Here is a 23,201-nt window from a genome sequence, read left to right as displayed (position 1 = left end):
AGAATGGAATTACTTAAACAAAAAATTAAAGAAAAGGGTGAACAAGTTCGAGCTTTGAAAGCACAAAAAGCTGATCAGAGTTTGGTGGATGCAGAAGTTGCTGCTATAGTAGAACTTAAAAAACAGTTGAATGGTATTACTGGAGAAGACAACAAGAATAAAAATAAAATCTTACTAAAAGTACCAAAGGTAATGTGAACATCGGAAAATCTTTCGGAATAATCATAGGGTTTTTCGTGTTAAAAAATAAATTTCTAATTAAAATTATTTGTTCTTCTTTTGTATATTAACAGGGAACACGGGACTACAATGAAATTGAAATGGCTATACGTGAAAAAGTCTTTTCGACCATCATATCTGTCTTTAAGAGACACGGTGCCGTTACTATAGATACTCCAGTATTTGAACTGAGAGAAATTCTTACTGGAAAATATGGCGAAGAGAGCAAATTGATTTATAATCTTGAAGATCAAGGCGGCGAGTTATGTTCATTGCGGTATGATTTAACGGTAAGTTCGAAAATTTTCAGTACTCATTGTTGAATATTTATTAACGTATATCAGACGTTATTTATAGGTGCCATTTGCAAGATTTTTGGCTATGAATGGAACACAAAGTATCAAGCGATATCAGATTGCAAAAGTTTACCGAAGGGATCAACCAGCCATGACTAAAGGGCGGATGCGAGAATTTTATCAATGCGTAGGTATCATTTTTAGTTATTTAAGTTTCTGAAATTTCTCAACTAAATGCATTCATAATTAAGGATTTTGATATTGCTGGAAATTTTGACCCTATGATACCTGATTCCGAGGTTATCAAAATTATGATTGAATGTTTGACAGAACTTGATATTGGAAAATTTACTATAAAGGTAAATTATACAATTATTTCCATTTATTCAAAAAAATACACTTATTCTGCAAGCATTATTTTTTTTTTAGGTTAATCACCGCAAAATTTTGGACGGAATCTTTGAGATTTGCGGTGTTCCAGAGGAAAAAATCAGGCCTATATCTTCGGCTGTAGACAAATTAGACAAGGTAAATGTTATTTGTTTGATACTTCTGCAAAAAAATTTCACACGATATGCTTTTAACACTTGTAAAATAAACATAACTCGTACATTATTAGTCACCTTGGAAAGATGTCAGAGATGAAATGACAAATGAAAAAGGTTTAGATCCTATTGTTGCTGATCGTATAGGGGAATATGTTAAATTAAAAGGTAAAAAAAAATTATTAACTTGTTTTGTTCGAATTTGGGCATTAATATGAATTTGTTTTATAGGTGGTAAAGATCTATTGGAAAAGTTATACCAAGACCAGAAATTATGTGCCAATAAAAATGCTAAAGGAGGATTAGAGGATTTGTTTCTTCTTTTTAAATATTTAGAAGTTTTCGAAGTTTTAGATATGGTATCGTATTATTAGGCATAATTTTTATAGTGGATCTTTTTTTAATTAATTCAAATGTTTTATTAATTTATTTATTTACTCTAAGATTTCATTTGATCTTAGTCTTGCAAGAGGCCTAGATTATTATACCGGAATTATTTATGAAGCTATCACTGAGCACTCTGGTCCTCCGAGTGAGAATTAAATTTTTTTTTATCATTGAACTTTTTCCTATTGTTTAATTAATATTACATTAATCGCATAGCGCTTGAAGATGGTACAAAAGTTGCGAGAAAATTAAAAAAAGATTCGGATGAGTTTGACGAAACAACTATTGGTGTAGGATCAATCGCAGCAGGAGGCCGTTATGATAAACTTGTTGGTACGCTTGTAGGTAGAACAAACAGCGATATACCATGTGTTGGAGTTTCTATCGGCGTGGAGCGAGTATTTTCTATTTTGCTGCAAAAATATAAACCTGAACAAGTTAAAGCAAATGAAGTGGAAGTTTATGTTATAGCGGTGGGTGATGGGTTGATGGAAGATCGCATGAAAGTATGTGCAGAGTTATGGAATGCCGGTATTAAGGTTTGTTCAGTAATCACTATTAATTTGGCCCCGAGAAACAGGAGTGGCGTTTAATAAACTTTTTAATTTCTTTTATCTTAGGCTGAATTTATGTACAAGGCCAAACCAAAATTGCAACCTCAATTTTCGACGTGTGACCGATATCAAATTCCATTCGCTGTTATTATTGGAAAGGATGAATTAGATATTGGCCAAGTTAGAATTAAAGATATGAGATCCAAAGAGCAAGGCGGAGGCGGAGGCTCTTCTGTGAAAAGAAGTGATATGATAACGGAATTAAAATTGAGATTAGGAAAAGTATAAATGTATCATGAAAAGGGTTCATTATAAAGTTGAATTTATTATTGTAATTATTTATTATACGTGGCTTTAAAATTATACATTGTTTTTTTTTGTAAATCTAAAAATAATGAGTAATACAAGAAAAAATTTATTTATAATATAATATCAAAATAGTTCTTCATTTTATAATTTATAATGTTTTCAAAAGAGAAGTCTAATAATTAATAATAATTGATAAAATGTTCCATGAAATATATAAAAAAGAGATTTTTATAAATAAATCTGTAAAACCTAAAAAAAGAAAATTATAATTAAATAAATTATCTAATTTTCTTTAATGAATAAGTTGTTTTGACAATAGAATCATCCACATCTTTAGTTTTCGCGGAAATTCTATCCAAAGTTTCATTTTGGCTCTTTATTTCCTGGCCAGTTGCGATAGCCTAAAAGAACAAGTTAACAATTAATTAATGACATATGTATATATATATGTATCAAATGTTAACGATAGACATACCATGCCGTTTAATCTGGTTAACCCGGCTGAAATTTGATCTAAATTATTATCCAATTGGTCCTCCATTCTATTATCTTCATCATCAGCTTCGAACTGAAATCTACCTCTATGTTCTTGTGAGGACTTTCCAGGCTTATAACTAGATGAATTCTGGCCTTGTTTCAATGCTGAGTTAATTCTTTGTTGTGATTGCCAATTACCGACTCTCATATTTTCACGACTAGCTCTTTGTTCTTCTTGCATAGCTTGAACACGTGCTAATTCCTTAGCTTCGCGTTTCCCTTTGGTGAATGGATTACTTACGTCAAAACCAAACATAGAACCGTTGACCTAATTGGGATCGAATCAATTTTAAACATTGTAATTTATACAAAATAATTTATTATTTCAGATCAAATACTGACCTTTTTAAGTTTATTGGCTTGTTCGGATGCTATCTCAGCATGTGCATCAGCGAGATCCAATTGAGTTTCAGTATAATTTATACGATCTGTGTATGATTTAAAAGAAGTTACTTGGTATATTCGAAAATGTTAATATTAAAATTCCTACTTACGAGTTTGTTCACCAAGTTTATTTAAAGTATTTTGTCCTGCTCGTTCAGCTTGTTCAATCATCTGTAACGATTTCAAAGTCGAGTTTACAGAATCTTGTTTAACGCTGTGAATTTGAGATTTAATTTCTTCGACATCTTCCTCAGTTTCTTGTTGTTGACCGTACGGTTGTTGATAACCACCATAAGGTTGTTGTTGTTGATAACCACCATAAGGTTGTTGTTGTTGGTAACCACCATAAGGTTGTTGTTGTTGGTAAGGTGGTGGGTAACCTTGAGGAGGATATTGGTTATTGGTAGCTCCCTTAAAAAGCTCGTTCTTTGCAGAATTGTCGCTTTGACGGTAACGGCGATAATCGTCCATAATTAAGTGTTTTTAGTAATGAAAATTTTTAGAGAATGTCTGATGTAATAGTAATATATACGACTAAAATCTCTGCGCAGCAAGCTACAAGCGTCACCATAAATATATTTTGATCTCTAAATTTGGAAAGTCGTTTTCTTATATAATAATGTCGACACTGCCACAAATATATTTTTAGTTACATCGCATAAACGTTATATACAAAATCAATACTCCGAATCTCCGATATAGATCCAATTCGTTTAAAAAATTATACTTTAAAATGGTTAGTTATTTGATAGAGGTTAGGTCGGTCGAAGACCATCCAATAAGTGAGTTATACTGTTATAGTGCTAATTTCAAATATTTGGTCATTAGTCAAATATGAGTTTCACGTGTTCACGAGTTCGCAGTTTGTGTCACTAAATCAGGGAATAAATTCCTACTATGCTTCAAAAAAGTCGTCTTCTTTTTTAACTTTTAACTTTGTTAATATGGCAAAAACATCAGAATATACAACTGAGGCAAAAGTAATGGTTCCACCATTAAATTTTGCAATGGTGGCACCAGGAGTTTATAGATCTGGACATCCTAACAGACAAAATTTTCCTTTTTTAATTAAATTAGGACTTAAAAGTATAATGTAAATTATTATCTTTTTTTTTTTTTTTAATAAATAAAATTCGCAAAAGAATCAAACAATTTTTTTTTAAAACTTTTTTTTTTTTTCTTATTTTGTTTAAAATAGTTATTTATCATCTGATAATTTTAATAAAGAATTAGAACAATTTGTTAATGAACAACAAATTCAAGTTTTTCATTACAGAATTGATGGCAATAAAGTATTTAATCGTTTTTTTTTACTTAAATGTCTTTTTTTTTCTTTATAGGAAAATATTTTTTTTTTAAAAAAAAAATATATTTAATGTAGGAACCTTTCATGGAAATTGAACAAAAAGATATAAGTAGTGCATTAGTTAAAGTATTAGATGTTCGAAATCATCCAGGTAATTTTGTATATTTACAATTCTAAACAAATTTTTTTTTAATTCTTAAGATTAATTTAACTTCTCTTTCTTTTAGTATTGATTCATTGTAATAAGGGAAAGGTAAATTTTCTTTTTTTTTAAAATTATAATAATATATAACAACAATAATAATAATAATATGTTTGTTTATACATGTAAAAAAAATAGCATAGAATAGGATGTTTAATAGGATGTCTTCGTAAATTACAAAAATGGTCAATGACCTCAATATTTGATGAATATCGTAGATTCGCAGGATCAAAAGTATTGGCTGATCAAGAGGTATTTAATTAGTTTATTAATTTTTAATTAAAAAAAATTAAATTTATATTAAATTGACTTGGATAATTTTTTTTTGTAGTTTATTGAAATATTTTCTGAACATGTTCCATATGATCCAGAATATAAACCTGGTTGGTTATGATTTAAATAAGTAATGAATTAGTTCTAAAAAAAAAACATCAATTGAGTAAATTATTAATTCCTTAAGATAAATTTATTTTATTGTAACAAAGAAGAGAAAAATTTTAAATGTTTATTAAATAATATTGATGTTTTAATGGGAATTCTTAATAATAAATTACAACATTACAATAACTTAACATTTGATAAACATAAATCAAGAAGTATTAGTTTTATTAGTCTATTAATAAAATACTTTTAATATATAATCTTAAATAAATAATTATTTTTTGTGATATACAGTATCTTAATATACTGATTAAAGTGCCCACCATTTTTCAGTGCATGAATACCAATCTGTATCTAATATTTAAATAATAAGTAATAATTAGTAAAAATAAATAAATAAATAAAAATAATTATAAATAAAAAATTTCTTTTACCAAAAGATTTATTAGGATTACAATGACATCTTCCACTTTCATGAAATTCTTTATCAATGGGACAATGTTGATAAGGTGGATGAGAATATGAAATATCATTAAAGAAGTGAATTTTAGATTTATTCACAAATAATGCCAATCCAAGTGAATGAACTGGTGCATCACCCCATCTCTCATAAAAAAATCCACCTTCTTTATCTAAATATTCAAAATATTTGATATATTGTTCACTTCTCCAAAAATTTAAATTTGCAATTTCAAAATTACTCCAAAAATGACATAAATTATAATTATTTTCATCATTTGTAACCCATTTTAAAGAATTATCATCATTAATATAATGAGGATATTCTTTCATAAATTTTTTTGTAGTATTCCAAAGTGTTGGTATAGTATCTTCAAATTCATATAATGATATAGTAAAACCATAATATAAATCATTCTTTTTCATAAATAAAAATGGGTCATAATCAATATCACACATAAATTCTACTGAAGGTTCTAACCTCCAATAATAATCATAATCAAGTAAAGCAGGATGTCTAAAAAAGAATCCTGAATTAAATCTACACATATGTCTATATGATTCCGATCCACCATAAATTACATGATCTTGTTCTGCTTTTTTTCGATTTTCAGCAGCTTTTGTTTGATTTATCCAACTTGGATAACTCCACATTTCTTTCGGTATCACAGCTAAGATATTATGTAAAAAAAAAAGAGGAAAGGAAAAAGTGAGAAATAGAGATATAAAAACGCATATATAATAAATATATGTAATATATGTATGTATGTATGTAAAAAAAAAAAAATAATAATACCATATTTTGTTTCAGATTGAGTGATTGAACTTGTTTGATTTATAAATGCTTCAGAAAATTCTACATCGTTTAAAAATACATAAGGATAATTAAATTTTTTATTCCATCTTTCTTCAAATTGTCTCATAGAAGATTTTAATTGATATAATTCATTATTTCTTGCTAATACAACTATACATGCGTTTACTTTATTTGTTTTTATACGAGAATTCATTAATAAATCGATATCCTTATAAGGATCATTATATTTATATTTAAAAAAATCATCACGAATAGTTGGTTTAAAACAATTATATAAAATTAATAAACTTGATAATATTAATGATAATATTAAAAATCGAATTATTGGACGTGATAATGATATTCGATATTCATAATATTTGATATGGATACACATTATGTTTTTTTTTATTATTAAGAGACTTGAGGAATAAAATAAAAAAAAAATTTTTTTTTTTTACAGTTTTAAAGAGATTTTTTTTTTTTAAAACAAAAATTGGGTTAAAAATAATTTTGTCACAGTATGACCGAACTTAAAGAGACGTAAAAAAAAAAAAAAGATTTTTTTTAAAAAGAAACAAAAATTTTTTGGTTTAAAAATAATTGTCACAGTATTACCGAACTTTCGGCGCATATGATAAAAAATGAATATTTATTTCCGTTGAGTAACAATCCGTAGTTGAATAAAAAAAAAAACATTATTTAATTAATATCTATCTGCATATCTATCTGAATTTGGAAATAAACACCGGCTGGATAAAAGTTTATGCGGAATATTAATTAAAAATAAAAGGATTAATTCAAAAATCGAAAGAAAATCCGATGATTTCTTAGCTTTGGGAAATCACGTGTATTTAAAACTATTTAAAATTTCCTTTTTTAAACTCATTCTATCAATTTCCAACTTATTTATGATCTAATTCATTATTTCATGTCAATGTCAATTAAATCGATCGTGCAGTTTTTATTTGTTAACGTAACTTAATAACTGTGATGTAACAGTTGATACGGTTTACGCATTGTGTAGATCAAAAAATTTGTTAAAAAATTCCAAGACAAAAAAAAAAAAAAAGACGAGAAAAAAAATAAAATAAAATAAAAAATAAAAAAATTTTATTCTCTCTTCGCTATTTTAGGTATGCGGGCTTTGTGTAACAATATTGCTCAACCTGAGCTACCATATTATAGTCAAACTCGATATTATAACTTATAAGGTATCTTTAAAATATTAAAAATATGTGTATTATATGTTCTCTCATAATAGAAATAAAATTTTAAATATATTTAATATATCAGATATCGGTTACGGGGACTATCGGCCCTTCAAGTGATATTATTTTACCAATATATACTTATTGGGCATAAAATTCGAAAATTTATCGTCTAGTTTGAAAATGAATTTACTATAAAAGCATAAAAGAAAATATATTAACGCCAGACAAAAGTTAATTATCCCCTGATCGTCCACTATTTACACAATTATGCGATCACTTATACCCCCGAATTTCGCATAAAATTGTGTAGATAAAGCAGTTATATCAATGTGGGGTGTGGGGGTGTGGTTATTTTTGATAAAAAATCAAAAAAGACTTATTTATGATCATGTGATATAAGTATTTTTAAGCCTTCAATTCGGAGGTCCCGATATATATAAGACTTGTTATATAAGGTTTCGGGACGAATAATGAAAGGAAGGTGCAAAAATTTGATATGAGCAACCTATAGCACAGTTGAATATTATTACTTTATTGTTTGTTGTATACATTATTACAAATTACAATAAAAATGTTTGTCATTATTAATAATTTTTTATCTTATGAAAATAAATCAGTTTCATATTATTTATTTATTTATTATTTCAAAATTATACAAAATTAATCCATGATTAAATAATTCTGGTCAAAAAATGTAGACAATTACTCTAAAATTACACAAAACTATCTCAAACTATTTTATTGTTTCTAAATATGATAAGATTATGAAATATATTTTTTGAAATGATAATCCTCTATTCACTTAAAGCCACAAAATATATTGTTTTGATATTGTTTTACTTTTTATAGAATTATGGAAAAAAAAAAACGCCTCATTTATATAATTTTGATAAACAATAACAATTTTGCAACATAATGTTATTTTTTATTATTCATCAAGAAACCTTTTAATAAAATAATAAAATAATAATAATAATAAAAAAAAATTATAATAATAATAAAAAAAAAAAAAAAAAATACTAACGACTCTTAAAACATTTTAAAACATTCTTCTCCATTTCCTCCTTAAAAAAAAAAATAAATAAATAATAATAAATTAAAAAACGAAAATTTTCATTGAAAATTATTTTAAATCAATACTATAAATAAATTATTTTATTTACATATTGTAACGTAATGTAATAACATATTATGTATATAAATAATAAATAAATAATATATATATATATACGGTATTTTTATATATTTTATATACTATATATTATTATATATACATATATATACCGTATATTTATATGACTTATATATTATATATATGACTTATCAGTTATATAATATTTTTACCAAATGACTGCATATTCTATTTTTAACTCAAAAAACTTGATGTTACGTTAATATGTAGTGACGTCAATCAAACGACCCCCCCTTTCCCAAATTTCCATTATCGGAGACAATTGAAATAATGAAAAAAATTTTATTGTGTAACAATCATGTGATGCAATAAAAATAAATTTTAAGGACAATAACCACATTATTTATGTTTAGGTTAAAAAAAAAAAAATTGTTCTGGCCATCATTTAAAAGCATGTTTCTTTTCTTGTATTTTCTTTTGTATAAATCAAATGTCCAATCAGATCTCAAGTTTTACGTCTCCACATCGGAATGTCTTTCATCAAAATTAAATAAGAAACTATGGTTTTTAAGAGACAACAATAGAAAAATAAAATAAAATAAAATAAAATAAAAAAAAAAAATTAAATATGTTCGAAACCGCAGTAATTATTTTAATTGATTAACAAATCATTTTCTATAGGTAGTTTGGTTTCTGATGACGAAAAAGGGGTTCTGTTTTAATATAAATCGGTTTTATCGCAAAAAAAAAATTTAACCAATCTTTCTATTTCGATTTTTTTTATCATCGATTTTTTTTTTCTCACTTTTTCAATACTTAATATTTCATTTTTTAACAGCCGTGCACCGCTGAACGGTATACAGCTATTTAACTTTAATATTTGTAACGACGAATCTTGTCATGTTATAGTCGCCCAAAAAAAATGAACCGAACAAATAATAAAAATTACGCCCAAGCTGCAGCGCAGCAAAAAAATAATAAACAAGCTTCTCACACTAATAATCCATCCCATCAAAATCAACAACACCACCACCAACAGGTGTCTCAACAAAATCAAGCTTCAGGTCCTCCTACATCCTCAAATTATTCTTCATCCGCTAACGGAAAGTCTATTAATAACTCACAAACGAAGCCACAGACACCGCATAATTCAACTATGGGAAATGGTAATACTGGTCGTTCTGCTTCGATCAAACAACAGAAGAACAGCGTAACACTACCAACGAATGGTCACTCTTGGGAAACTGCACGTAAGTATACTTATGAATTAATAATAATATAGCTTTTCATTATACATAAAATTATTATTTGTTTTATTAAAAAAAAAAAAAATTTTTTTTTTTATATTTATAGCGACGTCTCTTGTATTTGGATCAATAAAAAATACATCAAACGCACAAATATCTTCATTACCTTCTTCAACTAGTCAAACGCTTACAAGTGGTGGTGGACTTCCTACGACTTTACCTACAAAAGGAGTTCCAACTTTTGGATCGGTAAGTACTTCAAAGAATGGTTGTGCCTGTTTTTAGTTTATCTAATAATATAGTTTAAAAAAAAAAGAAGGGAGATTAATTACTATTGTTATTTTTTTTTTCTTTTTCTTTTTCTTTTTTTTTTATTATATACCTATATATATTTTTTATATTTTTAAATAGTTGCCAACTAATACTACTACTACACCTACTACACAAGCTACACAGGCAACACAAGCTACACCTACTACTGTTGGAACTTCTGGTCCGGGAGTTAATAATATAAATAATAACAATAATAACAATAATAGTAATGGCACTTCTAAATCAATATCTGCGCGTGCGAACGAGATACCTCGTACACATTCTGCTCCACCATTATTTCAAGATTCAAATAATAGAAATGTAGGGCAATCAGGTCATACATCCATTGTAGTACCTGCCCGTACTCAACCTAATAATATACATCAACAGCAGTCTGCGGCCGTTCCTCCTCATCAACAATCTTCAGCATCGGTTAATAATAATAATCCCCCATTAAATCATCGTAAAGATTCGGTATCTTCTACCGTATCATCAAATGATGGCCAACCACAATTTCATCCTCATCATTCGCCACATCATCCTCCCAATCATACGAATCAACATGGTCATCCGGCGTTTCGACACCCACAACATCATAATACTCATAAACCCATACAACAAATGTATCGGCCGAGGGATAAACAACATCCATCCCCACATTTAAATCCTGCACAACAACCTGTCCCAACACAACAAAGTGCAATGCCCATTGGACCACCACCACATATGTTTCAAATGTATCCTAACCACCGAGGGGTAGTAGGTTTTCTTATTTAATAAGATATTATTTTATTAATTTTTATTAGTTTCGTCATTATTTTAATTTTATTATTGATAATATTAATATTTCACTTATATTTTTTTAGTATTACATGGACTATACTACAGGTTATCCTGTTGCTCCTCATAATATGTATTCGATACCACCATTTGTACCACAACGCCCACCACCAATGTCACAGCCTATTCCTCCAGTTAATAATGTTTCTTTTCAAAAGCAACCAACAAGTAAAGCTATCCAGATAATTGATCCAAATAGAAACGCTCCTATTCAGATCAATACTAATAATATACAACGACAACAGCAAAATTACAAAAGAGAGGAAACACCTTCCACTGTTCCTGATAAAAAAACCAAAGAATCTGATAAAGAAGTCAGACCTAGTTCCGATGATAAAGGTGTTTCAAAAGCTGTCCCAATTGTTGATCCTGCAGAAAAAATTAAAGAACGTGAAGAGCGTGAAAAGAAAGAACGAGAAGAACAAGAACGTATCGCAAAGGAAAAGGAAGAACGAGAACGCAAAGAACGTGAAGAACGTCTAGAACTGGAACGAATTGCAAAAGAAAAAGAAGAACAAGAACGTAAAGAACGGGAGGAACGGGAAGAGCAGGAACGTCTTGCAAAAGAAAAAGAAGAACGTGAACGTAAAGAACGGGAGGAACGGGAAGAGCAGGAACGAATTGCAAAAGAAAAGGAAGAACTGGAACGCAAAGAACGTGAAGAGCGTGAAAAGAAAGAACGAGAAGAACTAGAACGTCTTGCAATAGAAAAGGAAGAACGAGAACGCAAAGAACGCGAACGTCTAGAACTGGAACGAATTGCAAAAGAAAAAGAAGAACGAGAACGTAAAGAACGGGAGGAACGGGAAGAGCAGGAACGTCTTGTAAAAGAAAAAGAAGAGCGTGAACGTAAAGAACGTGAAGAACGGGAAGAGCTGGAACGAATTGCAAAAGAAAAGGAGGAACAGGAACGTAAAGAACGTGAAGAACGTGAGCGTCTAGAGCTGGAACGAATTGCAAAAGAAAAGGAAGAACGGGAGCGCAAAGAAAAAGAAGAAAGAGAGGAGAGAGAGCGTTTAGAGGCGGTGGAGCGTATTGAAAAAGAACGTAAAGAAGCAGAAGAAAAGGCTCTTAAAGAGCAAGAAGAAAAAGCTCTTCTTAAAGAAGCAGATATTGAGAAAAAGGAAGAGGAAGAACCTAAATCAAAAGCAACACCTGAAGAAGAAGCTGAAAAAAAGAAAAAAGCTGAAGCATTGGATAAAAAAGATGATAAGAAAGAAGAAAAGAAACGGCCAGGTCCATTAGATTTATCACGTACTACATCTGCACCTGCAATTCCCAGTGCACCACTTAGTGCACTTGGTAGTGCACGTATGCTTGATGACTTAAGCTCTATACAATACCCACAGGGTATTAAATCACCTAATCCAGAATTGAATTCTAACGCTGAGCCAGGAAAATTTAAATACGATCGTACTTTTCTCATGCAATTTATGACCGTTTGTAAAGAAAAGCCAGAAAATTTACCTGCGTTAGAAGCTATTGGTATGGAAGAATCTAAAGATGACAAGAAGAGAACAAATACACGTTCTAATAGCGGTCCAAGAACATCATCATTGCATAAGGGTAGTCCAAATCAATCTCAATTCTCTCAAATGGGTGAATTTAAATTCACTCCTTTGAAGACAAGTGAAGAAAGATTTGCCGCTTCGATGAGAAATGGAATGCCTGCTTCAGGTATTTTTGGACGAACCGCACTTGGTCGTACTGGAAGTGGAAGCACATTATTACCACCAACTGCAGCAATGACACCTCCAAGTCCAGGTCGTACACCTAGTGGACGTAATAGAGACAATAGAAGAACCGGCAAAGGTTCACATCAAATGCAAGGATCAAATATGGGACAAGAACATGTTGCACCACTTGAACGTACAGAAAACCGATGGGTTCCTCAAATTTTAAATAGTAGTACTCCTTTACCTAAATCAGAAGAATCCATACCTTTTGAATCAGTACAACGTAAAGTTAAAGCGCTTTTAAATAAATTGACGTTGGAAAAGTTTGATTCTATATCAGATCAAATCATTGATTTTGCAAACAAATCGAGGGATGAAAGAGATGGACGTATATTAAGAGAAGTAATTCGTCTTATATTTGAGAAATCTTGTGATGAATCAAATTTCTGTGCGATGTATGCTCAGCTTTGTCGTAAGATGATGGAAAGAGTCGACCCTGAAATAGTTGATGAAAATGTCAAAAACACTGAGGGTAAATTTGTTCAAGGCGGTACATTATTTAGAAAATATCTTCTTAATCGTTGTCAAGAAGAATTCGAGAAAGGTTGGAAGGTTAATGTCCCAGTGCCTTCCAATGAAAAGGGGGAACCAGATTTGATGTCAGATGAATATTATGTAGCTGCAAGGGCTAAAAGACAAGGCCTTGGTCTAATACGTTTCATTGGCGAACTATTTAAATTAAATATGCTTACAGAACGTATTATGCATGAATGTATAAAGAAATTATTAATATTTCAAGGCTCACCTGAAGAAGAAGAAATGGAAAGTTTATGTAAATTAATGAATACAGTAGGAGAACAACTTGATCATGTCAAACCAAATCCACATGAACAAATGAAATCGACCCAACTTGATCATGCAAAAGCAAAAAAATATATGGAATCTTATTTTGATCGTATGGAGGAGATATCGAAGCTTCCAAATTTGTCAAGTCGCATAAAATTTATGTTAATGGTAAATATTTTTGTTCTTGTATAATATTTATTCTTATTATTTTGCTAATATCTATTATGTATTTTTTTTCTCTTTTTCAGGATGTTATGGATTTACGAAGTAACGCTTGGAAACCACGACGAGATATTAATGCTCCAAAGACGATCGCAGAAATTCACGAAGATGTAATGAAAATAGTATAGAGAATATACGTATATTTAGTACATATATTAAATAAATATTCTTTTTTTTTTCAATTTTAGGCCGCAAAACAAAAAGAAGAGGCTGAGTATCTGAGACGAACGACTAGTTCAGGTGGTAGAGGTAAGTTCATTTAAAATTAGGGTAGCTTTTTACTTAAACTGTTATTAATTAATCATAATCAAATTTAGGTATGCCTAAGATGTCAGAGCAAATGTCGCGCAGTGGTTCAAGTCGTCAACATCGATCAGACAAAGGAATGACACAATCACCAGATGGATGGAGTACCGTTGGAAGTTCATCACAAAGAAATAAAGAAAAAGTTGGTGACCTTACTAAATTTGGATCAGTAAATCGTAGTAAAATCGTCAGTTTAGCACCGGGAGGCATATTAGGAGGCTTATCAGGAGGGGCTAAAGGTTGGTCCAAGGGTAATGAAAATAAAGATCCAAATGATAAACCTGGCCTTAATAGGGCGAATTCAACAACGAATATATATAGCGTATTAAATTCAGAGAGCTCAGAGGGAAGGAAAAGCTCCGAATCAAATTCATCAGACACTCAAAAACCCTCTCCACCAACAGAGCGTAAAAAATTAATTTTAGCTCCACGTACAAAGAGTTTCACATCTGAAGAGCCTGTAAAATTGGTATCTAAATCTACTTCCGGGTCGGCATCATCATCACAAACAACAGTAGAGTTAGATTCAAAGAAGATCTGTAAAAGTATTGTTAATATGATGGAAGAATACTTTTCAATATTGGATAGTCAAGTATGTGCAATTAATATAGGTGTATTTTTGTAAGCCCCCCTCTATATTGTAACTAAACATTAATCTGGTTATATGATTTTTCAGGAGGTCATCACTTGCCTTAAAGAGGATACTCCAGTAGAATACCATCCAAAGGCAATAGAAACATTCGCAAACAAAGTGATCGAGAAAAAGCAGAAAGATGTGGACGATGTTATGAAATTGTTCAAAGAAATTGTATCCTCCAGTACTTGTGATAATGATGCTTTTAAAGATGGTTTTAAAGCTACTTTAGAATTTTTGATGGAAATTGGTGCAGATGCTCCAATGGCTTATTCTTATACAGGACAATTGTTATTTAGTACCGAACTTGATTTTCGGGATATTATAGAACTTCTTAAACCTTTGGATGATGATATGGCAATTGATAAAATTGTGAAAGGATATGCGAAGGCATTAAAAAATGATGTGGTATGTTAATATTATTTTCGTACATTAAAATTTTTTTAACTAGTTTTTTTGTTTTAATATATTTTTGTATAAAATAGGATGAACAAAAATATGTACAAAAAATAAACGAATTTGATCTTACATCGCTATTCCCAAAGAAAAATAAAGATGATATAAACAAATATATCGAAGATCTTGTGAGATAAAAATTTTATTTTCTAAGTTGCATTATTGATTTTTTTTATCATATTTTTTACTGATTTTACATTCTTTTTCAAACTCAGGGGGGGTCTTCAAAAAAATAAATAAATCGGGAATTTTTTTAATCGTAAATGAACATTTTTTTATTTTTTATTTTGTCTTTTTCCTTAGAATTTTTTTAATTTTAACGTTAGTTTTTTCAACCAATATTAAAAAAAAATTCATACAATGTGTACATTTTTCAACAATTCAAAAAAAAATAACCATCCATTAATTTTTTAAAAAATTTATTTAATGAATTTAAGAGGATGTACTCTAATATTTTCCTCTTTTGTACATTTTTTCTTCTCTTTTATACATACCATTTTCTTCATTAAAAAAAAAATACCATCATAAGTAATGAATTCTTAAAATTCTATATTTTTGAAGAATCATTAAACAAAACTTAAAAAAATTCCCTTATTTAATAGTTATATAATAATCTTTTAAATAATGTTTAATGTGTAATTAAGTTTATAGAATCCAATTTTACATATTTTACATGTAACAAATAAAGATGTTTACGTGTTGTTATGTTGTTAGCATATTATGTCACAAACATTGTTTTACATGACTTTGTAAAGGAGTTAACAAATTTTGTATCTCAATTTTATATGAAAAATATAACAAGCATATATAAAAAAAAATAAATTGACAAAATAAATGAACCTAAATAACAACAGGTTTGAATAGTATTCGTATAAATAAATATCAATTTAAATTTAAACAACTACTATGTGATTTTTTATTTCAAATATGAAATCTAGTACTTGTCTTGTAAAACAAAATTACCAATTTATTTCTTTAAATGCCATTCAAAAGTTTTATAAATTAGAGTTAGACTTACCTATAATTACTTTATACTGTATATAATCACATCCCATATATTATTACTAAATAATAATATCTTAAAATTATAAAACTGGAAAGTATGAAAAAATTATTTGTGAACAAAAAAAAATACTTACATGTTTAGCTTTTTATTGAAGTATTTAAAACTTTTTATAATTACAATTATATTACTAATTACTATAACCAGTATATGGGAAATTTTTAGGTTCAAATTAATATAAAATAAACTCTATAATCTCCTGTCATGCTATAGTATGTCACTTATGATCACCTTTATACTAATTTTTAAAAATTGCGAGTGATTAGCTGAGTTTATAAATGACTGGGAATTTTCGTTTAATTATTTCCAGACCTCATATAGATAGCTGAAAAATTACTAATTTTAGTTTAAAATAGTTAAGTTTAAAATAGTTAAGTTTAAAATAGTTAATATTTAATAATGAGTAACACACTTTAAGAGATTATCCATTTATTTCATAAAAAGGAAAACATAGGGTTTTTCCCTTTAGGAAAAAAACCTTATTATTTCCAACTTCCCATGAAATAAATAATACTAATTACTATATTATATCCTTTAAACTGTAAGCAATTGCAGGCAAATTTTCCCGCAATTTTACCAAATTTCAGCTTTCATAAAATTTCAGCTTTCATCTGATTTTATGAAAAATAAAGCAATTTTAATAAAATTTTTTTACAAAATAGTTTAAATTATATATCATGTAGCAATTATTATTATTTATTAATTGGCTATTTCTATTTGTACACTATATGTATGAACATAGGTTATATGATTATTATCATTTTCTGCAAGGTAGAATCATGTGACTTTTGAAATTTTTTTTTTTTTTAAATAAAACTCTTTATTATATAGTATATAAAACTTTCCAAATAAATGTATATTAAGTGCATTTTGACCTGTTCTGCAAGGTTATTTAGATCACAAAATGAAGTTTAAAATACTGTTTTCGATTTATTCAACTTTTTCAATTTTATTAAAATTAATCTATTTTTTTTTAGGTATAATCAGCAGAATTCATTTGCTCATATGTAAAATCAAAAATATTGTTTAAAATCCAATTTTTCTCTCTAAATAAACTTGCAGAGCAGGTTGAAATACACTTATTTAATAATTTTCAAGTTCATTTTAATTTTAGTTTATAAAAAATTTACCAAATTATAGTAATTTAAATTACGTGATTCTACCCGCTTTAACAGTATAATCATCATATACCAAGCATGAATAAATCAAATAAAAATTGTAGGTAGAATAAAAACTTAAGTAGAGCAATTAAGAAATATTAGATCATATGACGTCAGTGTTGTAACTGGGACTGGAACATATCCTTAAATGGGACAGAACAGGACAGTCTAGAACTTGAACAAGATGTTGTTGATGTTCAGGACAAAAATTCATTATAAGAGGATATATAATTTATATAGGACCCCGGATATCTAATATAAAGGTCATAATGGACTTTTGGCCAAAAACACCCCTTTTTGCTAAAACTCAAAAAATCGTTTTTTGTAAATATCTCAGCATCCAGTAATTCAATTTTAATGAACTTTTTTTATTTTGTAGCCCTCATTTAGCTCTACAATTTAAAAAAAAGTTCATCAAAATTGGACCACTGGATGCCGAGATATTTACAAAAAATGATTTTTTGAGCTCTGAAAAATGGGCCAATCTGCCGAAAGTGTGACTTATGACCTGTTTTGGAGATATCCGGGGTCCTATTTATATATAATATTAATAATGAAATTGGACAATATTTTGGACAGGATAAAAAGGAATAAATGAAATTGGACTTAGACAGGACATCAAAATTTTGTGAAATACTGTTCCACCACATCACTACATGACGTCACATAACAAAAGAAGTAAAGATAAAATCACATAATGAAATCATGTGACTAAAGATCACGTAATTAATAAAATGAAGTATATATATAGATCTTATCAAATCGACAAGATCGTGGACTTAGAATTATTTTTGAGAAAAATATATAAATAATAAATATAATATCATATATTAAAGAATATCAAGATTAAAGAACAGATTAAAGAACAGATTAAAAATTAAAAATAAATTAGAAAATATTTTTAGATTAAAGAATATTTTTAGGGTACTTTTAATTTTTAAGGTATGTAATGAAATGTAAATTTGTATTTAAAGACTGAGTTTTGGATTTAATTTCAGTCAATCTTTGGGAACTCAATATTAATAAAGTATTATAATAATGAAAAGTAATATAGTTCACCCTAACTTTTATTAATATTTATTATATTAAATTGATAACTATAAGATGAAATAAAAATAAACTTTTGTAAAGAGAATTATCAAAGAGTGAAATTTATTTTTACCTTTTTAAATGTTTTGTATTATTAACTTCATTTGATATTAAGTTTTATTTATGAGAACTAATTTGATATGGCAATTCTTAGGAGGGAATCAAAAGATCTCAATGGGTCCCTTATTTTGAAAATGTGTATAATGCAATTTATTTTTACTGAAAAACAGAATTGCCTTTTTTGAATTAGTTATTTTATAAGTATAATGTTACTCTAATTTTCAAAATTGGAAGTCGTCTAAAGCGGTGGTAAATCACATGATTCAGTGTAATTTTAATTAGAATAATTTTTTATAAAGAAAAATTAATAGAAACTTTAAAATTATAATATAAGCATATTTTTATCTGATTTGCAAATTTACTTAGGGAAAAAAAGTGGATTTTGAATATTGTTTTTGACTTTACATATGAATGAACAAAACTTTACCGATCATATCCAAAAATGGATAACGAAATTGAAAAGTCAAATAAATCAAAAATAGCATTCAAAACTCTACTCTGCATAGCATAGCGAACATCTCTATTTTATCACAATTTTAATGATCATTTGACAATCATTTATTAAGATTATATCACATAATATAAATATCATTATTTATAATTATTGAAAGATTTTACATAATAATATATGCTCAAACTTTATAAACAACTTAATTATAGTTTTGATTTGCTGTATATTAAATTTTATAAAAGCATTTATTTATGAAGTTTCGTGGCATTTTATTTATTAAATTTCATAACATTATTTCATTAAAAACTCTATTAATCATCAACATTACTAATCACGGAGCTCTCAGATATCCTCGGATGCCTCGAACAATTTGACAATCAAGAGTTTCACTTTTTTACCGATGGTTCAATGAATTTGAATTGTATAAACAATGAAGACGTCGTTGTAATGGGAGCAGGCTGGATTTTAAAAAATACAGATATTAGCTTCTCATGCGGAATAAGATTCCACCCCTCATCAACCAGACCTGAATTGCTTGCCATACTGACAGCTTTACTAGTCGCCCCCAGTGAATCACGGGTACACATTCATACGGATAGTCAGGCAGCGATCGATGGTATCAACACAATTAACAATATGGTATCGAGACATGGCCGCAAATTTCTTAAACTTAATAATTATATCATTCTTTTTGCCATTTATGATATTATCACGTCTAAGAGATTGGACATTGAAATACATAAGGTCAAAGGTCATTCAGGTTGCCATTGGAATGATAAGGCTGACGCGATAGTAAAAATAGGTAGAGAAACGGCGGTTGTCAATTTTAATAGATTAGTTGACTTACAATTTATATGTAGTTATAGTTTTCCTTTATTATTTCTGCCAGTTTGGCATAGTATAGAGATAGATAGACGTGTTCGACAATTTTGTAGAATAGTTTCGGAATCATTGGAAGAGGTTACGTGGTCTTTGAATAGTAATTGGAAGGATTATTTTGATAACCAAACACACGATATATCAACAGAATGGAATTGGACCGCATACTGGCACTATCTTAATAACATTAATAAGAGCCGTTGTGATAATTTTGATACTAATAATACTCTAATTAATTTCATAAAGTCTTCAAATAACTTATTACCTACAGTTGACAATCTCAGAAAACGTAACGACATTTATGATGATGTACCGTGTCCAGCTTGCCGTGACCATGAAGAGACTTTGAACCATTTAGTAATATGTACTGGATTGGAACAAGCTTTCCTCGCTGCTGAAAAAGAAACGATAGATAAGATTCGGAAATATCTCAAACGTTTCAAATGCAAAAAAATCTGTCACGATCAACGAACTCTACATCAGCATATTTGAATATAGAGACCCTGCTTTCCCTGAACTGAAACAAAGAAACAGACAGGAATTACTACGTGGTTTGATTTCACACACAATCGTAAAGAAGCTTAGAAAACTCACATCAAAAAGAATTGCTTCACTCCTGTCTTTAAAGATCATTAAATACTTTCATGAAGCTTTTAGAAAACATGTTTGGAAACCGCGATGTAAAATGATGAATGAACTAGAAGAATCGTTGCATATTACACATCAGGACAAGTGTAAGACCTCAAGGACACATAAGGAGGACGCAGAAACTCAACGCGATCACTATCGACATACTCTAACTGCATTTCGTGAACAAAAGGCATCAAAATATAATGAAGGCTTGCGTTGATGCAAAGATCATCTATATCATTTGGTAACAACTGGTTTATTGCCTCCCTGGAAGTCTAGAAAAATTACCGTTCAACATAAAAATAATAATAATAATAATAATAATAAAAAAAATTATGATAAAGTTGCAGCGTATGGATTCCGCGATCACCAGACATTGAAGATAGGGCCTTTATGGCTAAGATGACCCGTTACTAAACGAAGTCTACCTACAGAGTCAAACGATCACTCGACAGTGCACACGTGGGGTACTACTGGTATGACGAGTGGTTTGTAGTTTAATTATATTAAAGTAGTTATTAGGAATTTTACTTTGTATATATTTTCTTTATTTTTTTACTTTAATAAAACTGCAAATGCGCTGCGGAAAAAAAAAAAAAAAAAAAAAAACTCTATTAATACAAAATCTGTCTTATGGGTCTGATTACTGTCTTATTTTAGCCATAGTTTGTATATGATATAAGGAATATTTATGCAAAATTTTAAGTTTCGCTGATGCATATTCATCTTCGTCAACCAATTTTTGTCTAATGATCCTAAATTATCACATATGAATATTGTACTATAGCAAAATAAAAAAATTATGCCAATAATTATATAATTTTAAATTTACAATAAATATTATGTTTAGCTTGAATTTCATTGTATTTTGTCATGTTATTTTTTAATAAAAATCTGCATTTTTGCAAGAAGTTTTAAAATTTGGATCATGTGATCAACAAATGATCGGCAAGATGTATACATGCTGCCCAAATTATTTTGGGATGCCATAATTCATTTGGTTTATATATAATTTACTATGTAAAGTGCCAAAATAATTTGGGATGCCATAATTGAATTTGGGATTTTACTTAAAATTACGGCGTCTAAAATAATTTCCGGGTGGCATGTATAGCAAGTGCGATATAAAGTCTCAAGCTATGCTTACTCTGCGCTCTAAGTAAACTTGTAAAGCAGGCAAAAATGCATTTAAAATGTGTATTTAGAATGGTTGAATATATGGTAAAAAGTTTTATTTTATAAAAACAATTTTTTTTGAAATTACATGATTTGCCCCTGCTTTAGACAACCTCCAAAATTGGAAATTACAGTAATTTTTAATTGGAATTATAAAATTTGGCTAAAATTATTAAACGTGACATATAATATATAATAAATAAGTTTTTTTTACTAAAAGTTCTTAAAATAAATAGTAAAAATAAAAACTATAGGATGTGATATGGATGACAAATTATAGTCACGTGATATGTATTTCATATACTAGTATATATTAAGAAATTATCTTATTAATTATATATTAAAAAATTGAAAATTACTTATTGGTCAAAAGTTGTATTTTAAAATAATCATAAAATTTTAAAAAACTTTGCACTTAACTTTAATGATTTTATTGATAATTAATTGTAATTATATAAAAGCTTAATAGAATATGTAGAATTTAATATGAAAACAACTTTTGTTAATATGATTTTTGATGTTTTAAAGTAGAATTTTAACTTTATATAAAACCTTAATAAAAATTTAACCGTTCATAATATTTTTTTAAAAAAAATAAAAAAAATGAAACTAAGATTCATATATATTTACAAATCTTGGTTCTTTTTCATTCTTCAGAATCAGAAAGCCCATCTGATTCTAAAAAAAAAGAATGGTTATTAGTAATCATTCATAATCTAAAAAAAAAGAAAAAGAATTAAAAATTCGAAATACTTACAAACTATACATACCACCCAAATTATTTTGGACTGCCGTAATTATAAGTAAAATCCCAAATTCAATTATGACATCCCAAATTATTTTGGCACTTTACATAGTAAATTATATATAAACCGAATGAATTATGGCATCCCAAATTATAATTATGGCATCCCAAAATAATTTGGGTAGCATGTATATTACAAACCTTAGTTCTCTTTTTTCTGTTCTTTAGAACTTGAAAGCCTAAAAAAAAGAAAGAACGGTTATTAGTAACCGTTCATTAATATTAAAAAAAAAAAGATTCATAATTACTTACAAATCTTTGTTTTTTTCCATTCTTCAAAACTCATCAGAAGCCTGAAAAGAACAGTTATTAGTAACCATTCATAATATTTTTTTAAAAAAAAAATTAAATCAAGATTTGTACTTATTTACGAATCTTAATTTTTTCCATTTTTCAGAACATGAAAGCCTATTCGAACCTAAAAAAAAAAAAGAATGATTATTAGTAACTGTTTATTAATATTAAAAAAAAAATAAAAAAATTAAACTAAGATTCGTACTTACTTATAAATCTTGGTTTTTCCATACAAAAGCCCACCCAATTTTAAAAAAAAAGAAAAAAACGGTTATTAATAACTGTTCATAAAAAATAATTAAAAAAAACTAAGATTCATACTTGTATTTACGAA

At 28.2% G+C, this 23,201-nt stretch overlaps 5 protein-coding genes across 7 annotated transcripts; 3 read left to right on the top strand and 2 right to left on the bottom strand.

The window, feature by feature from the left end:
• Positions 1 to 3: 3 nt before the first annotated feature.
• Positions 4 to 2,560, top strand: OCT59_004371 (uncharacterized protein; the record flags this gene model as incomplete). The annotated part of the gene is made up of 10 exons (XM_025316339.2): positions 4 to 189; positions 294 to 509; positions 577 to 702; positions 767 to 874; positions 945 to 1,043; positions 1,135 to 1,228; positions 1,292 to 1,419; positions 1,505 to 1,592; positions 1,664 to 1,986; positions 2,068 to 2,560. The coding sequence occupies 10 exons, from the start codon at positions 4 to 6 to the stop codon at positions 2,287 to 2,289; spliced, it is 1,590 nt and encodes a 529-aa protein (XP_025180675.1). The 3' UTR covers positions 2,290 to 2,560.
• On the bottom strand, positions 2,292 to 3,776 carry OCT59_004370 (uncharacterized protein). The gene is made up of 4 exons (XM_025316338.2): positions 3,342 to 3,776; positions 3,190 to 3,275; positions 2,786 to 3,115; positions 2,292 to 2,711 (listed from the first exon to the last, which is right to left on the bottom strand). Exons 1-4 carry the CDS (start codon positions 3,700 to 3,702, stop codon positions 2,589 to 2,591), a joined length of 900 nt encoding a protein of 299 aa, XP_025180674.2. The 5' UTR covers positions 3,703 to 3,776; the 3' UTR covers positions 2,292 to 2,588.
• Positions 3,777 to 4,175: 399 nt separating this feature from the next.
• OCT59_004369 (uncharacterized protein) lies at positions 4,176 to 5,133 on the top strand (the record flags this gene model as incomplete). Its single annotated transcript, XM_025316337.2, has 6 exons — positions 4,176 to 4,324; positions 4,430 to 4,523; positions 4,613 to 4,688; positions 4,765 to 4,790; positions 4,878 to 4,991; positions 5,071 to 5,133. The coding sequence occupies 6 exons, from the start codon at positions 4,176 to 4,178 to the stop codon at positions 5,131 to 5,133; spliced, it is 522 nt and encodes a 173-aa protein (XP_025180673.1).
• A 104-nt stretch (positions 5,134 to 5,237) lies between these two features.
• OCT59_004368 (uncharacterized protein) lies at positions 5,238 to 6,910 on the bottom strand. The gene is made up of 3 exons (XM_025316336.2): positions 6,376 to 6,910; positions 5,555 to 6,250; positions 5,238 to 5,474 (listed from the first exon to the last, which is right to left on the bottom strand). Exons 1-3 carry the CDS (start codon positions 6,770 to 6,772, stop codon positions 5,431 to 5,433), a joined length of 1,137 nt encoding a protein of 378 aa, XP_025180672.2. The 5' UTR covers positions 6,773 to 6,910; the 3' UTR covers positions 5,238 to 5,430.
• Positions 6,911 to 9,475: 2,565 nt separating this feature from the next.
• Positions 9,476 to 15,987, top strand: OCT59_004367 (uncharacterized protein; the record flags this gene model as incomplete). 3 transcript variants are annotated; one of them, XM_066148237.1, is made up of 10 exons in its annotated part: positions 9,523 to 9,576; positions 9,761 to 9,971; positions 10,075 to 10,217; positions 10,380 to 11,036; positions 11,147 to 13,810; positions 13,891 to 13,974; positions 14,053 to 14,113; positions 14,182 to 14,762; positions 14,847 to 15,212; positions 15,290 to 15,987. In XM_066148237.1, 9 exons carry the CDS (start codon positions 9,878 to 9,880, stop codon positions 15,395 to 15,397), a joined length of 4,758 nt encoding a protein of 1,585 aa, XP_065996857.1. In that variant the 3' UTR covers positions 15,398 to 15,987. The 3 variants fall into 3 exon arrangements, with proteins under 3 accessions (XP_065996855.1, XP_065996857.1, XP_065996856.1); XM_066148236.1 differs by lacking the exon at positions 9,523 to 9,576 and having other exon boundaries at positions 9,644 to 9,971; positions 10,380 to 10,601; positions 10,671 to 11,039; positions 14,847 to 15,209; XM_066148235.1 differs by having other exon boundaries at positions 9,476 to 9,971; positions 10,380 to 13,810.
• Between the last annotated feature and the right edge of the window lie 7,214 nt (positions 15,988 to 23,201).

This window comes from Rhizophagus irregularis, chromosome 12 (genome assembly GCF_026210795.1).
Source record: "Rhizophagus irregularis chromosome 12, complete sequence".
NCBI classification, from domain to species: domain Eukaryota; kingdom Fungi; phylum Glomeromycota; class Glomeromycetes; order Glomerales; family Glomeraceae; genus Rhizophagus; species Rhizophagus irregularis.
Note: the sequence above shows the minus strand (reverse complement) of the source record. Positions and strands in the feature narration are given on the sequence as shown.

What these genes read in the sequence shown, in the direction of transcription:
- OCT59_004370 (XM_025316338.2), bottom strand. Translation starts at nt 3,702, where the DNA reads ATGGACGATTATCGCCGTTACCGTCAAAGCGACAATTCTGCAAAGAAC. An exon ending in TAAACTTGGTGAACAAACTC is followed by an intron (nt 3,276 to 3,341) that starts GTAAGTAGGAAT and finishes AATCATACACAG; the next exon opens with ATCGTATAAATTATACTGAA. An exon ending in AAGCCAATAAACTTAAAAAG is followed by an intron (nt 3,116 to 3,189) that starts GTCAGTATTTGA and finishes GATCCCAATTAG; the next exon opens with GTCAACGGTTCTATGTTTGG.
- OCT59_004368 (XM_025316336.2), bottom strand. Translation starts at nt 6,772, where the DNA reads ATGTGTATCCATATCAAATATTATGAATATCGAATATCATTATCACGT. An exon ending in TCAATCTGAAACAAAATATG is followed by an intron (nt 6,251 to 6,375) that starts GTATTATTATTT and finishes ATAATATCTTAG; the next exon opens with CTGTGATACCGAAAGAAATG. An exon ending in TAATCCTAATAAATCTTTTG is followed by an intron (nt 5,475 to 5,554) that starts GTAAAAGAAATT and finishes TTTAAATATTAG; the next exon opens with ATACAGATTGGTATTCATGC.